Source organism: Quercus lobata, chromosome 9 (genome assembly GCF_001633185.2).
Source record: "Quercus lobata isolate SW786 chromosome 9, ValleyOak3.0 Primary Assembly, whole genome shotgun sequence".
Taxonomy (NCBI): Eukaryota; Viridiplantae; Streptophyta; class Magnoliopsida; order Fagales; family Fagaceae; genus Quercus; species Quercus lobata.
This window is the reverse complement of record NC_044912.1, coordinates 29,776,637-29,793,102: the sequence shown is the minus strand read 5'-3', so window position 1 is coordinate 29,793,102 and position 16,466 is coordinate 29,776,637. Positions and strand designations below refer to the sequence as shown.

The 16,466-nt window shown below is 31.6% G+C and overlaps 1 protein-coding gene across 1 annotated transcript; it reads right to left on the bottom strand.

Annotated features, from left to right (window-relative positions):
* Positions 1 to 2,100: 2,100 nt before the first annotated feature.
* Positions 2,101 to 10,319, bottom strand: LOC115960251 (TOM1-like protein 4). The gene is made up of 10 exons (XM_031079048.1): positions 10,134 to 10,319; positions 9,435 to 9,577; positions 7,977 to 8,055; positions 7,534 to 7,632; positions 7,288 to 7,395; positions 5,026 to 5,171; positions 3,937 to 4,018; positions 3,383 to 3,468; positions 3,114 to 3,305; positions 2,101 to 2,993 (listed from the first exon to the last, which is right to left on the bottom strand). The coding sequence occupies exons 2-10, from the start codon at positions 9,545 to 9,547 to the stop codon at positions 2,354 to 2,356; spliced, it is 1,545 nt and encodes a 514-aa protein (XP_030934908.1). The 5' UTR covers positions 9,548 to 9,577; positions 10,134 to 10,319; the 3' UTR covers positions 2,101 to 2,353.
* Between the last annotated feature and the right edge of the window lie 6,147 nt (positions 10,320 to 16,466).

The following is a 16,466-nucleotide window of genomic DNA, read 5'->3' as shown; positions in this document are numbered from 1 at the left end:
AAACCTAGTTTTCTTTTTGCGTTGGACTTTGGCTTTAGGGGAGTTAGATCCTCGGCCAAGCCCCTAGAATTGTCCGTACGATTAACGCTACTAAGCGTAGCCCCTAGACAAGAAGCATAGACCTTAGCGGAACTTTACACTAAAACTCTATAACCAGTTGTTAAAAATGGCAAAGGAACTCTCTCAACCTACCGTCTATGCCAACACACAAGTCTTTCCCACAGACGGCGCCAATTGTAAGGACACGATTTCGTAACAAACCGTAACAGTTTGGGTTCGCACATAGAAAGGCCCAAACAATATCATTTGTAGAGCGTGGGTTTGAAAGGTTAGACCTTGGTCACCAGGCAGTGGGTTTTCCGTGGTGTTCATACATGGTAAAGTTTTCTTCACCCATGGAGCCTTACTCCTAGAGGTGGGCTGGGAGGCTCTGGGTTTTGGCCATTTTTCCCAGCCTCCTCTATAGATTACTTACCTTTCCTTTTATACCAGCCTGTGTCCACTGTCCTTTATCCACGTGTAGGTTTAAACTTTCCAAAACTGATACTTGTCCCATCAGTCCATACTCAAAGTCGTTGGAGGTGGTTTGTAAAAACCAAAGAATGCGGCTCTGTCAGGTGCAGAGCATTGAATGGCAGCGAGGGCAGCTTTCCCTGAATATTTTGGGATTTTCTTTCAAGCTCCGTCCTCTACCGTTTTTGTCCCTCGGTCTGGTGGGATTTTGGGTTCTGCCGAGGACTGAACTGTCCTCGGCGGTATCCCAAGGCTATCTTGTGCTTTATTTTATCGGGCTTGGGCCATAACCCTCCTCAACTTGGACCTTTTGATTCTCCACGGATAAATGGGCCTGACTCGTAAGTTATTGGGCCCCACAATAATAATAATAATAATAATATTATTATTATTATTATTATTATTATTATTAAGAGGATAAAATGATGCATTAAATTTTTATATAAACTGACATAATTTTTGAAAAATATAACTTGATAACACTTTGATTTGATGAAATTGGGAAAATTCTTAGATAGTCTCGGAGTATAGTAGAATGGTGTTCCCTCCTCTCACATTCATGGTGGACCCAACCATGAATTTAATGAGTGGACCTCACCATAAATGTGAGAGAAGGAAGCACTATTTTTCGTACTCTAGAAGTACTTAAGAATTACTAAATGAAATTGTATGGTAAAGGAGTAATAAAAGGAAACAATAACGAAGTAATCATTATTACCACTTATACTTAAAATTCTAGGTGGGGCTATTTGAAAATTTATAAACATTATTATTTTTCATTAAAAATTATATTACAGGGAAGGGGAAATTATTAAAACCCAAGGGCCATTGAGTTAAAAAAATAATAATAATAATAATAATTAATGACATCCACAACCCCAATATATAAATAGAAATATTTCATATTATTTTGTATCGTTTTGGTGGCATAACCGTTGCTGTCAAGCCGTCAAGGCAAATAGACCCTTTGTTTCATTGAGGTGTTGACAAGGGATTATGAAAATTTTCACCATCAAATTTCAAAGAAATAAAAAATAACCATCAAATCCTCTTGCATGAGGTAGTACAAGCTATCACATATTCAATGTCTGTGTTAATAGAAAAAGTATCACACTTTAGTCAATTAAGCTCAAAGTTTTGTTATTATAGTAATTGTGTAAATTTAAACTAACAATATTTATTTTGCATTTTGTTTTTTATTCTCTCTTTATACATCTGAGAATAAAGAAAAAAAATTGAATAGTGATTGTTGTATGTGAAGTAAATAGATACAATTAAAAAAAATGATATATTAATAAAATGTAATGTAAAATAGATAATTTAATATAATGTGTTAAAAAAAAAAAAAAAAGGTTTTTTTGGGGCTAAATTCATTATACAGGACCATACCAGGACCTCCAAAGTTTAGCTTTCTGCGTGGCAAGCAAACTGTAATACTTGCTTTTGATTCATACATTCCCACTCAAAGATTCTCTATATGTTCCCACTCAAAAATAAAATAAATAAAGGGGAAAAAAAAGGGAACGACTGCTCATCCCAAGTAGTAAATTTGGGGCCACATGTTAAAAAGGGAAAGAAGACTAAGACTTAAAAAATGAGGTACTAACGAATAAAGAACAAAATATGGTACATCAGTATACTCAGTCAGAATATATATATTACATATGCAGTAGTATGCTGTCCACCTCAAAATAAACCAGCTGAACAGAATAGACAAACCAAAAGAAATTACAAAGCTCCTAACAACAATTATTTAACAAGGAGTAATCTCATGATATGATGAGATAAACTAACAACATTCATAAGCTGTACCATCATGTGTAGTCCAATGCTCAATCAATCAAAATGACCGATTGGGTTTGGGAGAAGAAGAAGAAGAAGATGATAATGAAGATTTGGATTTAGCAAAATCTACCAGATCTTTGAACAGGGCATCTTCTGGTTTTGCTTCTTTGGGTGGGGTAGATGCATTAATATTGAGATTCTGAGTCTGTCCCACTAAGCTGTCGTAAGAGGAACTGGAACCAGATCCGCTACTTGAATAAGATGCACCACCTGAATAAACTTGCTCGAAAAATTGTTGTCTCTGATTATGCTTGGAAGGTGGGGGTGGAAGGTTAACAGATTGAGTATCCCAAGGAGCTGGAGGCATCGGGTCTGCAGATTTGCTCATGCGAGCTTGTTCATCATACACAGGCTGTTCAGTGAACATAGGCATAGATGCAGTGGGATTAATGTCTTCAGGAGGGGCAGAGGAAGAGCGTGTTGGAGTCAATGGTTTGGTGGAATTTCTGTCAGAATGAATTGGAACTGCAAATGATGTTGGTTTTGATGTTTCAAAGGATCCTTCAGACTTGTAGACATCACCACTGAGATAATCAATCGTGCCTGAATCTGTGGCAACTGGTTTCTTTGATGAGGGTGGAGGAGGAAGAACTGGACTGATGCGCACCGGTTCAGTCTTTGTGTAGGCCGGTTTTCTGCATAGTGAATTCAAAGTTACTTGCATAAAGTGAGAATAGCCCTAGTTATGCCCCAGGTAAGTACGAGCTCAATGAAAGAGGAGAAAGTATGTGGATAAATAAAAAGAGATCCTTCACCTATGAGCTAGCTGGGCGAAATCATCCTCTGATTCATCATCCTCATGGTTCACACTCACAAGAGACACAACTGGTGTATCAGTTTCTCTTACTCCTGCCGTAAGGTTTCCATTCGCAATGTCATCATGTCGGCGAAGCACACGCTGCAAATTATCATTCAATGCCAATCCCTGACAAAGAAGGTCCTCATCTCTGTGAAGGAAAACACTGCTTGTCAATTGAGCAGTTCAAAATGAAAAAGACATACAAATTTTTTATCAAATTCTTACACAGTATGATTCACAAGAAGCCTGACACGCTTTTGGTAAGAACGGCACTGGTCAGCAAGGTCAACAATCACTTCTTGCTTCACACCCTGCCCATATTATGCAGAATCATGAGATCTCAAAGATTATTCACAAATCAGCATGCAAGTTGCAACATGTATTTTTAGTGCCAACAACAATTAAGATGTTTGGAATATTTATTAGTCTCTCTCTCTCACACACGCACACTCATTTTTTTGGTAAATCACCCAAAAACAGAGTAAATTGCTTTCTTGTTAACTTTTTATTTGAACAAAACGTCTTTCCTGCCAAATAGCTTTCACAGTATATATATATATATATATATATATATATATATATTTTGGAGCAAAAGTGTATAAATGTAATGCATGAAGGGAACCACTGCTGTGGAAAACACATCTTTTCAAGTGATTTATAAACAAGCAACTGATTAATTATTCCAAAGAGAAATGACTAGAGAAGAATCACTTATAAGCCTGTAGCAAAGTTTAAAAATAAAAATAATAATAATAATAATAATAATAATAATATTTTACCTCAGGATTATGAGGATCCAAGGCACCCAGCATATCATTTAATACATCAGCTATTCCCCGAGCATTTTGAATCTCTGACAAGCTGGTGATAAACATAGTTCAGATTGATCATAATCTAGCAAGGATAAACAAATATTTAACTAGGCTAGTGTGTCCCAAAAATACCCCAAAAAGTAAAATGCATCTGTTATACAAATTACATATCACTTGCTTGAATAATGTAAGGGGAGAACGTTGACAAAGGTACAAATATATGCTGAGAACTATTTTCGGACAGCAGATAGGCTCATAATTAGCATATATAAAGATGAAAATTGATGACTTATTATATTCATATAAGATAAAGGACAAGCTCATTATCAACAGTTTTATATTTACATTTTGTCCTGATTATTTTGCCTTTTCAAACCAGTTCCTCTACTTGCACAATTTAGGTCATTCAATCATGATTAGACAATATAAAGGACAAATGGATAAAGAAACCACTTTCTACCTGATCTGTATCAATTCACTTCAGAATTGATCCAAAAGCATTTTTGTCAAACTAGTGACCATTAATTTCTTTCAGGTTAGCAACCTGTGAATGGCTTATATGCAAAAAATTTAGAACATCAATCTATAAGAGACAATGGAACAACATATGACCCTCATATACACATATAAAGTAATTCAAAGCAGCAGCAGGTGCAAAGCTGTTAACAATATTTGGAGGCACTCATAAACAACAGCATCTCAAGGCTTGATTATGTAGAGGAATTCACATAGCAGTAGTAAGTCTGATTGATAAGAATCACTATTTTTTTAATAGATACAAAAATTACTTATTATCAAAAACGTATGAAAAAGATAAGAACTTATCCTATCCTATAATCAGTGAACTGGGAATGTTCTTCAACTCTTTCATTTGTTGGGAATGCCTGTCAGAGATATGTATGCTTGACACAACCCCCCCCCCCCCCACCCCCCCCCAACAAAAAAAAAAAAAAAAAACAAAAACCTAAGTTCAATTTAAGTATCAAGAATATTTATGAACAATGAATAAACAAAGAAGCTAAAAATATGGGACGCAGGATATTTTTCAAACAATACCTGAGGTCAGAAGCATCAGACTGTAGAGAGGCCTGTATAGCAGCATCATCATATGCTAACTCAGGAGGAACTACAGGCTGGGTCTGCGGTGGAGTAAATAACGGAACACTGTTCACATCTCGTGGTGGAAAGTCAATTCCAGCAGACTGCCAATTACCAGATTGAAGAAAAATTAATGAAGGAATACAAATTAAAGGGTATGCAGAAATGATTGAAAAACTGGTTTGCTAATATCAAAGAAGCAACCCTGTGAAGTATGTTACGACAAGAAAGATAAATTAAAAAATATAGCAAATAGCCAAAACTCATGGTATTTGTCAACCACAACTTAGAACCTCACTTCCATAACTGGAGGAAGGCCAAAACTCATGGAGCAAGTCACAACCTTAGCCTCTATACTAGACTAGATATATTCTGCGTTTAATGCTCAGGAACACACTTTTTTTTAAAAAAAGATCAGAAATACAATTTCATTCAATTCAATTTCTCTTTTCTTTTATTGGCCAGTTAAACACATCCACCTAGTAGGTCTTGAACCCATGACCTCCACCCTCTATCCCATTTTTATGGGGAGGCCAAGTGCCTTTTCGACTAGATCATAAAATACACAATTTATTGTCAGTTGGATATGTAAGCCATACATCTGGATTCTGGAGTCTGCAACATTTCTTTAAAGAAATTTTGCAGGCTCAGCAAGGCCAATTGATAAAGTGCCCGTTTTGTAGCAATGCATATGGTTGGCTTAAAAGTAGCCAGTTCTAAATGTTATAATTCAGAAAAACAAAAGGAAGAAATACTTAGCTTTTTCATTGCTTTTTTTTTTTTTAACTTATAAGGAACAAATAGAACCTGATCCTACAAATTAATATTTAGTTCTTGTACACTTCATTTGTATTATATTGTCACATTTTAGTCATAAAATCTCTATAATTCAAAACAACACATCATTTTCACCATCCAATAATAATAATATGTATCATTTCACCATCCAATCATCCTAATAAGTCAAGGGGCACCAGCAAACACACTAGATAAAGCCAGTAATGATTCTGAAGAAAGGTTTCTGGCACCAGCCACAAGCAAGTGCAATCAACCACTAAGGTACAACAGGAAACAATCAGTAATGCTAGTTGGATACCATGATACAGCATGCCACTTCCATAATTAGAACAATAAAATTGGACATTCTAGGAAAAGCAGTCAAGGAGAGAGTATTTATAGTTACACAAGGCAAAACTAAATTAGTGAGTACCAATGCCTAATAACTTCTAAACTATTCACCAAGCAAAATGATCCAACATACATAAATATTTATCAGGTTTAACAGAAGTTTGAGTTCCATAGTGAAAGGCCAACATTAGGTTAAATAAAATAGATACCAATTCAATAAGTCTAGATAAAAAATAAATTTGACAACTTTTCCACAACTGCTAAGGTGGCAGGTTCTTATTAGTGTACAATAAAAGTGATGTTAATGGTGGTCCCATGTGAAAGAGTTGTTCACTATTCACAATCTGCCACCTCAAATGTTGTGAAAAAGTTGTGTTTGTAGCATTATTGATTGATGATTAGCAAAAGCTGCAGTGGCTACTAAAGTTATGTGCAGACAGTGCACCTCATGATTGCATTAAGCCACTATAGTTCTCTGTCTTGCAAATCGATTAAACTAAAGTTAACCAAAACCTTAACCGTAAATAACAAAGTAGAGTGCAAGTGGGGATACATTAGGACGCTCCAAAAACATTCAGCAGAATAACATTACATTACACATTAATTCTGCCTTTGTCAGTGCTTAGTGTAGTATATTTTGCTCACAACCAATCCCAAGTCCAAAGAAAGGGGGCAGGTTGCAGTACGTTGATAACCAACATAAATTTTAGTCTCTTTATTATAAATTTACTTTTAAAAAAATTAAACAAAAAACAACAAAAATAACAAACAAACATTTGGGCTTTCCAAGATCTAATGATGAATATGTATTCCCTTGATTATAGGTACACACGACCAGCAACTTCACATCTGTCTATATTAATCTAATAATCATGATGGATAGAAATAACATGATACCAGCCTTTTGAACAGATAACAACATATACTCAATGCATGTGTTAATTTGAGCACAAATCATGAAGTTGAACAAATTAAGGCGGAGACACATTCTCATTCACAGACAACTTAACATGTATCAATTTTCAGAACAGATGAAGCTTGACATATACTGCACAAGCTTAATGAAAAATAAATAAAGATACAAGCAATTACCAATATTTCATTATATGCTGCATGGTACTGGGGATACTTTATCCTTGGTAAAGCTTCTTGCCATGCATTTATCAAAAGAAGTATCTTTTCCCTCACGTTTAATTCTGGCTGAAAAATTGAATTAGAAATACAGTTAACAAGAAAAATCATAGACAGAGGGGGCAAGGGTCTTGGGCAACAAGTCAGCAGCAGATTGGAATAATAGGAACAAGATATGTATTAGCAAACAGGAGAATCATCATGCACCTTCTTCTTTACTATCTTAACCATTTCATGTAAGATATCACGGTCACTGATCTGCTGAAATACATTCTCTCCACAGTTTTTGCTGACAGTCTCCAATGCCTAGATCAAAACATCCCAACACAAAACATCGAAGTAAGGTGATTGCTGATTCATTGTTACGTTGCCCATAACAACAAAGCATAGTACACATTTAATGCAAACTTATTTTCCCCAGCTTATTTAGGTACAGCTTTTTAAGCCTCACTTCTAGGTACAGTTTATTAAAACCTCACGTGTTAAAACAGACCGCACTTTTAAAAATAAGTTGTCCAAAATAAGCTATCACATACAGACACAAAAGTACTAACACCACCAAGTAACAATTTTGTAATTTGCAAATTTTATCTTAAATAAACATGCACAAATATGCGTCCAAAACATCTGAATGAAAGGAAAATACTAACAAAGAGAGCCAGAAGTTGTATTTTAGGATTTTTACTGCCTAAGCGCTTCTTGAGTATCTTCAAGGCATCCTTCGTTTGCCTGCAAATTTTCAATCAAATTCAAAAGAAATATTAAAGATGCAATTTTTTCTTTAAGATCTGGAAAAAAAGAGTATAGCAAAAAAATAAATTTTGAAAAGGACTAAAGGTCATTCCTAATTGAGATTAAAATTTGAAGACAACAAAATATTTGGTCCACCACAAAGGTAAAAAGTATAACATTCAAACATTTGACAGAACCAATACTAATTGATGCCTAAGAGCTTGAGCGAAAAAATATAAAAAGCCTTCTCCTAAGTTATCAATTTGCATTGCATCAGAATAAATAAACAACTGAATACAGCCTTTTTTTAATTGGTAAGTTATACACACTTCCAATGGATCTTGAACCTCAACCTCGCCCTCCAATCCCATTATAATGGGAGGGAGGAAGTGTCATTTGAGCCAGAGTTTATTGATGACTATTGCCTAGTCATCAAATTTTTTATAATTAAAAAAAAAAACAAAAAAAAAAACAAACTATTGCCTAGTCATGAAAAGGGCATCATGCATACTCATCAAAAGTAGTGACAAAGAAAATCACTGGCTAGGGCATTTCAACTATGCAAATACGAGTTTCTTAAATAGGCCAGTTAGGGCAAGTTTTGACCTGGTGCATTATTTTTCATGGAAGGAATTTTTCTTTTTTCTTTTTTTTTTTTTTATCTATATAAAAATTTCCTATGTCTTCTACAAGGAAAAGTAAGGAAAAGCCACACAGATGTAAATATTTTTATGTTCATGTTTTTAGCATTTTAATGTATGTATAAATTTTCTTGCATTTCTATCCTACAAAAAAAGAAAAAGAAAAAGAAAAAGATGCATTTCCTAGGATGATACAAGGATGGAAGCGTTCTAATCTGATCATAATGATGACTTGATTTAGTTAAATAAAAACCACTACCAAGGCTTGCGTTTCATTGTCTTACATCCTGTGCACCTGAGTTTCTATTAACTTAGGAAGCATATGCTAAAGAAAAGGCATCACAGCGTAGTTTTATTTGCATGGGTTTCACAGGACTTAACACAAGAATATATGGTTCTATACAGTATTATGGAAAAGAAGAGGACACTGAAATAAATGATTAGAGAGAGATGTCTGTTTTGACAAATGATATTTGGTTAATTTCTATACCAAATATTATTCCATCATCTAAAACTTTAATAAAATTGTTTCACCTATGGTACAAAATCAATCTATCTGCCTCATAGTCTCTATGAAATTATAGCATTGTCAAGTAGGCCATTCATTTCAAACAAACACTCAAATTACAATAACATAAATCATGCTTTCTAGAAATTTATGTTACCCCGAATTTGCAAAAAGAGTTAACATTTAACAACCAAAAGCAAAACTAGAAAGGAAAAAAAAAATTATACCCAGGATCCGTGTTAATAATATCACACAATTCGATGTTTATTGCCCAGTCCGGACCAATCAGCATATCACTTGTTGCCTTCTCAGCCCAGGCTGCAGCATTACCAGTAGCCATGTCTTGACAAGTCCTTTATCCACCAAATTCCTAACAACACAAACCCTCCACAAGTTCAATCAGATAATTCAAACCAATACATAAAATTAAGTAGTTCAACCAATTCAATTCAGTCAACAACTACTAATTAGATGATTATTACTAATCAGAACTTTCCTCAGTCATCCCTCTAATCCTCCAAAAGTCAATTAACCATAAGTCCACAATAACAAAAACTCGAAAAGATCAAATTTTGATGCTAAAACATCAACAAAGCACACAATTTGACCGTGAAAAAAAAGTGAATTATGAATCACCCTGATGATATATTTTGTCCCAGAATAACAAAAACCCAACAACATCATGGTTTAAAAAAAAAAAAACCGCATAGATTAGAGCCCAAAAAACTCAGATCATCAACAATTACAAGAATTTGAATCCAGAAACAAAAGTAGAATTATCTGATTACCCAGATTTCAAATTCAAATCCTCAAACAAAAAAACCCCACCACAGTTGACAAAAATAATCGAAAGACAAACAAAAAAAAAAAAAAAATCAGAAACTATATCTGAAAGACTTTCGTTTTGGGATCCTAAAAAAGCTTACCTGTCAAAGCCCACAAATAGAATAGAAAAGGTTTGTGATATTATGTATATATGCAGAATGGGTCTAGAAGACAGAGAGAGAGAGTGAGAGAGAAAGAGAGACTAGGAGAAGTGGTTTGGTTTTATTGAGCTTTTTATTTGTTGTGTGGGTTTGAGATGTTGGACTTGGTTGGTGTTGGTGGTAAATATTTTTCTTCGAGTCGGCTTCTACAACTTTTGTTTTTTTGTTTTTAAACAATTAGCATTTTTTTATATAGAAAATTTAGAACCATCTTGGACTTTCCTACTTCAGACCATGTTATTACTTTTTTTATTAGAAGAAATTTAAAAAAAATATATATATATATATATATATATACACACTATCCATCTAGAAAATGATTATATTATTATATATAAATATAAATATAAAGAAATGGAATGGGAAAGCACAAAGCTTCCAAGACAGCTAGGAATTGTGATTTGTTAATAATGACAAACCATTTTATTAAATGTCTATTTGGTATTCGCTTATTTTGTTGAAATTAAAATTTTTTTGTTGAAAGTACTGTAAATAAAGATAAATGTTAATTGAAATAGTACAGTAAGACTCATAAATAATACCAAAAAGTGCAATGAGACCTATAAATAATAAAATAAGTTAGCAAAAATTAAGCTAATCAAACAGACACTAAGTCTGATGATTGAGGTGTGAACTGCTGCTTTTAGATTATTAGTTTTTGTGGATAAGTTTAAAGTTGTCATCCTATTGCTAAATATTTTCATTTTTATTTTTAGCTTATTTTTCTTTTTATTTATAGTATATAGCTTAATTATAGCATTTTTTTTTTAGATGTAAATAATATCATTGTATTCAGAATTCAAATTCTCTCTCCAATTGTTAAAAAAAAAAAAAAAAAAGTTCTAAAGAACTGTCTAAGTCTAACTAATAAGTTTAACTTATTCTTGATAGTAATTGAGGGATTAGGCTAGACAAAATTGAACTCAAACCCATTAATCTGACCCAACTGAATGAAAATAGCCCAAATTGTAGGAAAAATAGGTCAACTTGTACCCAATCAGTTGAAATGTTGAGCCAGGCCAAGTACAACTTGTACCTAACCCAACCCAACATGTTATTTCAAAAAGGGATATTTAAAAATTTAAAAATTTTGCTTTTTTTTTAATTTTTTTTATTTGAAGGTAATTTGCAATTTGGGTATTCTCTCTCGGCAAAACAATAATTTCAACTTTTTTAAAATTCTCTTTAATGGCACGCAATCTGTTAAACATTATAATAATTACAATTGCTCAAAAATAGAAAAAAAAAACATTGGTACACAACCTGATAAATAAAATAAAATTTAAAAAAAAATAAAAATAAAAAACAGTGGTAGACTGTAGACGTAGACAACATTTTAGCTTCTATGGTGATGATATTATACTTAAAGCATATTTCTCCAAAAAAAAAAAAAAAAATTAACATTGGTCCACAACATTTTATGGTGATGATAAAAAAAATTATGATTCACCACATTTAATATTTCTATTTGTTTATAGTGATGATATCATTATTTAAAATTTATTTTTAAAGTATTTTGTTATTTATATTTTTTTAGAATCATATGTTCTCTTATTTGTATTGAAATGAAAACAAAGACAATGTGACCATATTATTATTATTATTATTATTATTTATTTATTTATTTATTTCTACATATGAAAAGGTATAAATCAACTCATAACTCAACTAATCCGAACCAAATCAGCCTAACCCACTCACAACTCATTTAAAATGTCCCAACTCTGACTCCAAACTTGATCTAACTTGTAATCTGATTAACTTGACCTGAATCCTACCCATTTGCTTATAATGCATCATATTATAAATTTATAAATTAGTAAAATAAAAATAATAATAGTATTTATTTCAATTATATATATTTTTTTAAAGTATATATATATATTTAAAGTAGTACTATTATTTTACATAATAAATACATAAATACAAAAAACACATCCAAATAGTATTTTGCAAAAAAAAAAAAAAAAAAATACAAAACACAAAATAAATAGAAGAAAATCCCCATCCAACAACCTAAATTTTGTTGAAACAAAGAAGGTGTAACCTTTGTGTTACCTTGTGAACCGAAAGCTTTATTTGTTTTTTCCTCCAAATAAAATAGCTTACGTGTGTTTCCCATTTTGACTTTTCTTGATGGGCGGGGAAATAATCTGAGCCGGAAGCGTGTTTCCTTTTACTAATGCCGACCGGGGCCCACTAGTAAGGTGTCTGTATGGAAACGCGGATTAGCTTTTCCGCTGAATTCTGAGTTCTGACTTCTCAGCTCAGGCTTCAGAAAGTCAATGAGCCCAAACCTGGACCGGAATTTTCAGCCGGGTTGACCTGGACCGAACCGGAACAATAACATAGAAATTAGAAACACATCGTCCAAGTCCCCCAAGACCCAAGTCTGGTCCAAAACCATTGCAAGTTGTAACACACGTGTATAATCAAGACTTTTTTTTTAATAATAGTTCTTGTGGAAACTGAGGAACACCAATGACCAATGGGAATGGCCTACAAATACCTTTGAAATTAAAGGTTTGGTAGAACTATCTAGTAAACAAGAATTATGAAATTTTCTTTGGATAGAAATATGAGAATGACAGACAATGAACATTGTATCAAGAAATTTGGCCAAGTAGTATTCAGGGATGGTTTTATGTCAAATTTTTTTTTTTTTTTATATAGGCCAATTAATTTGTCCAAACCAAAAAATTGTCAAACTTTTGACCATAATGAAACACTAATAAATACATGATAATGATTTTGTGGAAAAACAAAACAAAACAAAGTACATGATAATGATGATAAACAATTAACAAGAAACCTATATTATCACTAATATATATATATATATATATATATATATATATATATATATGTGAAAGTGAATTGGGCCTTAAGTCGCCCTTGTTTCTATCCAGTTCCCACCATATATGCAGTTTAGATGCTTACTAATCCATATAAAGCCTTGTCTTTGATTGTCCCAAACATATTCCCTATGAATCCCAAATCATGCAGATGGCAATAATTTAAGGCCTCCCTAGACTTCATCTTCTGTCTCTCATCCCTTAAAGCTAGGTACCCTACTTCTAAGATAACGATATCACCTCTTTGAAATTCAATGTTACATCGGCTCTAGGTACAATGCAGGGGTTCAAATGAACACCCTGAGCTGCTCCCAAAAAAAAAAAATTATATTTAATTTTTTTTTATTTGACCCTCTTAAAATAAAATTTTGAACCCTTTGGATCTAAATTTTTTTTTTAAGCCCAGCTGAAATAAACTTGAATATAATCATCTTGACAATATTTTGGTCTTTTTTATTAAAAATAAAAAATAAATAAAACCAACAACAAAACAATTTGATCTAAAATATGGAGGAAAAAAATAAGAGTAAGCCCAACAAAAAAAGTACAAATTTGTTCATCTTAAATCTTAAAAAAAAAAAAAATTAGATCTTAGCAAATTTGAAATAAATAAATACATAAAAGTTTATTGTATTTAAATCTCATTTGGAATTCACTTAACAACAATGATTAAGATGTTTATTGTATTTAAAAATAATAGATGATTTCTAAGATTTAATCTTAATACTATTAAGAAACAATATGTAATGAACTTCTAGTTTATTTTATATGAGAAACGCTATGTTCATAACACTTTCATAGCAAATTCTAATTGGCAGATTGTTACTGGCTGTTATTGATGGGAAAAAAAATAATTTCAGTAGTGAGTTTAAATTATAATTAACAACAACTTATCACCTAAGATTTGTTAGGAAAATATTATGAAAATGTTTTGGACATATCACTTCTCATCTTTTATTCTCTCACTAGTACGTACTATGAGAAAATTTGTAATAAGGAAATCACCTAGACCGCAATCCACAAGATTCATTTTTTACTCAAAATATATCTTATTGACCCCCCCTAAAAATATATCCTAAAGCTGCCATTTCGAGTCTTCGACTATGAGTAAAGCAATCATAGAAAGTCTCATGTTTTTTGCCTTTCTTGTTGTCTTAGGATGACCATATATTCTTGTAAACCTCTACATACTCTCACTAGGGATGACTCCATGTTGAAGCCAAGGTGGTCACAAGACCACACCAATTTGAAAAAAAAAAAAAATTATTACATACTAATTTTTTAAGACTTTTATGATTTTTTTTTTTTTTTTACCTTTAACAAAAATTTGTGACCATCCTTAATTTTTTTTTAGGTCCAACATAATTAAACCTTGGACAAAATTTGGCAACAAATTTGATTATAGACTAAGACTACAACTCTACTTAATATTTTTTCATTGGACGTGAATTTTGACAAATTCACTATTGGATTACATTTTTTTTCTGATAACGTATATGCTTGCAAAACTTCAATAAGATCAAAGATCAATAGCTACGCTATCAATCAAGTGTTTAAATTTGAGTTCATAGTTTGAAATTATAAATAAAAAATAAGTTTATGGATCGAGTATTAAATAACATCCAATTGGTATGAAATTTGACATATATTTTAAAAACATAAAGAACATATAATAAAATGATTAGATTTTGAAAATATGTAGTTATTTTAATTTTTTTAGTGAGAGTTGTAGCCGATGTTTGTAGCCAAACTTTGTTTTTAAACTTTGATTCCCTTAACAATTTATTAGTCCTTTACAAACAAAAAGGAAAAACTCAAGAAATTTTTTATTAAACTAAAATTTTGAAAGACATGTACCTTAAAACATTGATAATGAGACAATCATGCAACAATTTCAAAATAAGAAAACTAGTAAAAGAAAATTGTAAGACTTTTATGCATTTTGGTGTGTATTTTTTTGTCAATATATGAGGTTCACTTTTTATTAGATTTTGTATAATTTGTGTTTTATAACGACCATGTGTTTATAAACTCTTGGAGACTCTCCCCTTACAAGTCAGTTTTTAAGGGTGTGTTTTACCCATGAGTTCCTTGCAAAATTCCTAGAGCCTCCACTGCTCTCACCTTCTTCATGAATTAACAACAAAAGCCAAAATATAAGTGAACCATCTGTTTAGCGTGCGTTTGGATTGGGCATTTTGCCCAATCCTTGTGTTATGCGTTTTGTCTGTGGGTCCATGGGTATTGTTCACGGACCCACAAAAGTCATCCAAATACAGATTTCAATATAAATTTGGGTCCCATAGCACTATTCATACATTTAAAAATTATTTTGTTACAGTGTTTTCAGTAATAAGTTTTCAATTTTCAGCAAATAAACAGTATCCAAACATCCCTTTAATAGACTTTTTAAGAGTCACATCTCTTTTGTAGTGACCTTTCAATGACGACTTTTCATTGTTATCATCTACATATAAATTCGAAAACATTTAATTTTTGATTGACATGTTAAAATTTTGTCACATAAACCTTTTTGGCCTTACATTTCACACATCATATATTATATAATAAAATTTGGGCTTAAAGTCGTGGTAGTGCCAAGTGGCTTCATTAAATTGAAGAATTTTTTTTAGATTTTTAGATTTAAAAAAAAAATATATATATATATATATATAATTTTTCTTCTCCTTTCTAAGTTGATAAAAAACTTAATTTTATTACAATCCAAATTCTTCATTTAACCCTTTTCTAATTATAATATAAAAGTTGAAAAAAAAAATTTAATTAAAAAAAGAAAAGCAACACAAAAATCTTACACATTAATCTTACAAGTTTTAGATTTAGATTATTTAAAAAATAGTTATAATTGCAGAAATTTTAATAGATTTAGAATGATAATTAATGATTAATATATTAGTATATATATTCTTATATATTAAAAATCTAACAGATTTTTAAAACACGTTTGTTTTTGTTTTTGTTTTTGGTTTTTTTTTTGAGTAGTACACAGCTACACGTTTTAGATTTTTTTTTTTTTTTTAAATAGGTATATATTTTTTTCTTATCTTTTTCTCCTATAATTATATTACTACACATAAAAAGAAAATAGCAACAAAAAAATAAAATAATACTAGATGTAAAAAGAAAACAGCAACCTAACGGCAACATATTACACTTGAAAAAGGTCTTTTATAAAATTCTATTCAACTAACAATAAACTATTTGTTTATATCAACTTTTTCAATGTGAACTGTATATATATCTCAAATAATCCATAATCAGGGGTGGCGCTATTCTATTCAGGGAGTTCAAATAAACCCCCTGACTTCCAAAAAAAAAAAAATATATATATATATATATATAAATAATATTTATTCATTTTTTGTTAGTTTAATACTTTAATTTATTTTTAAAAATA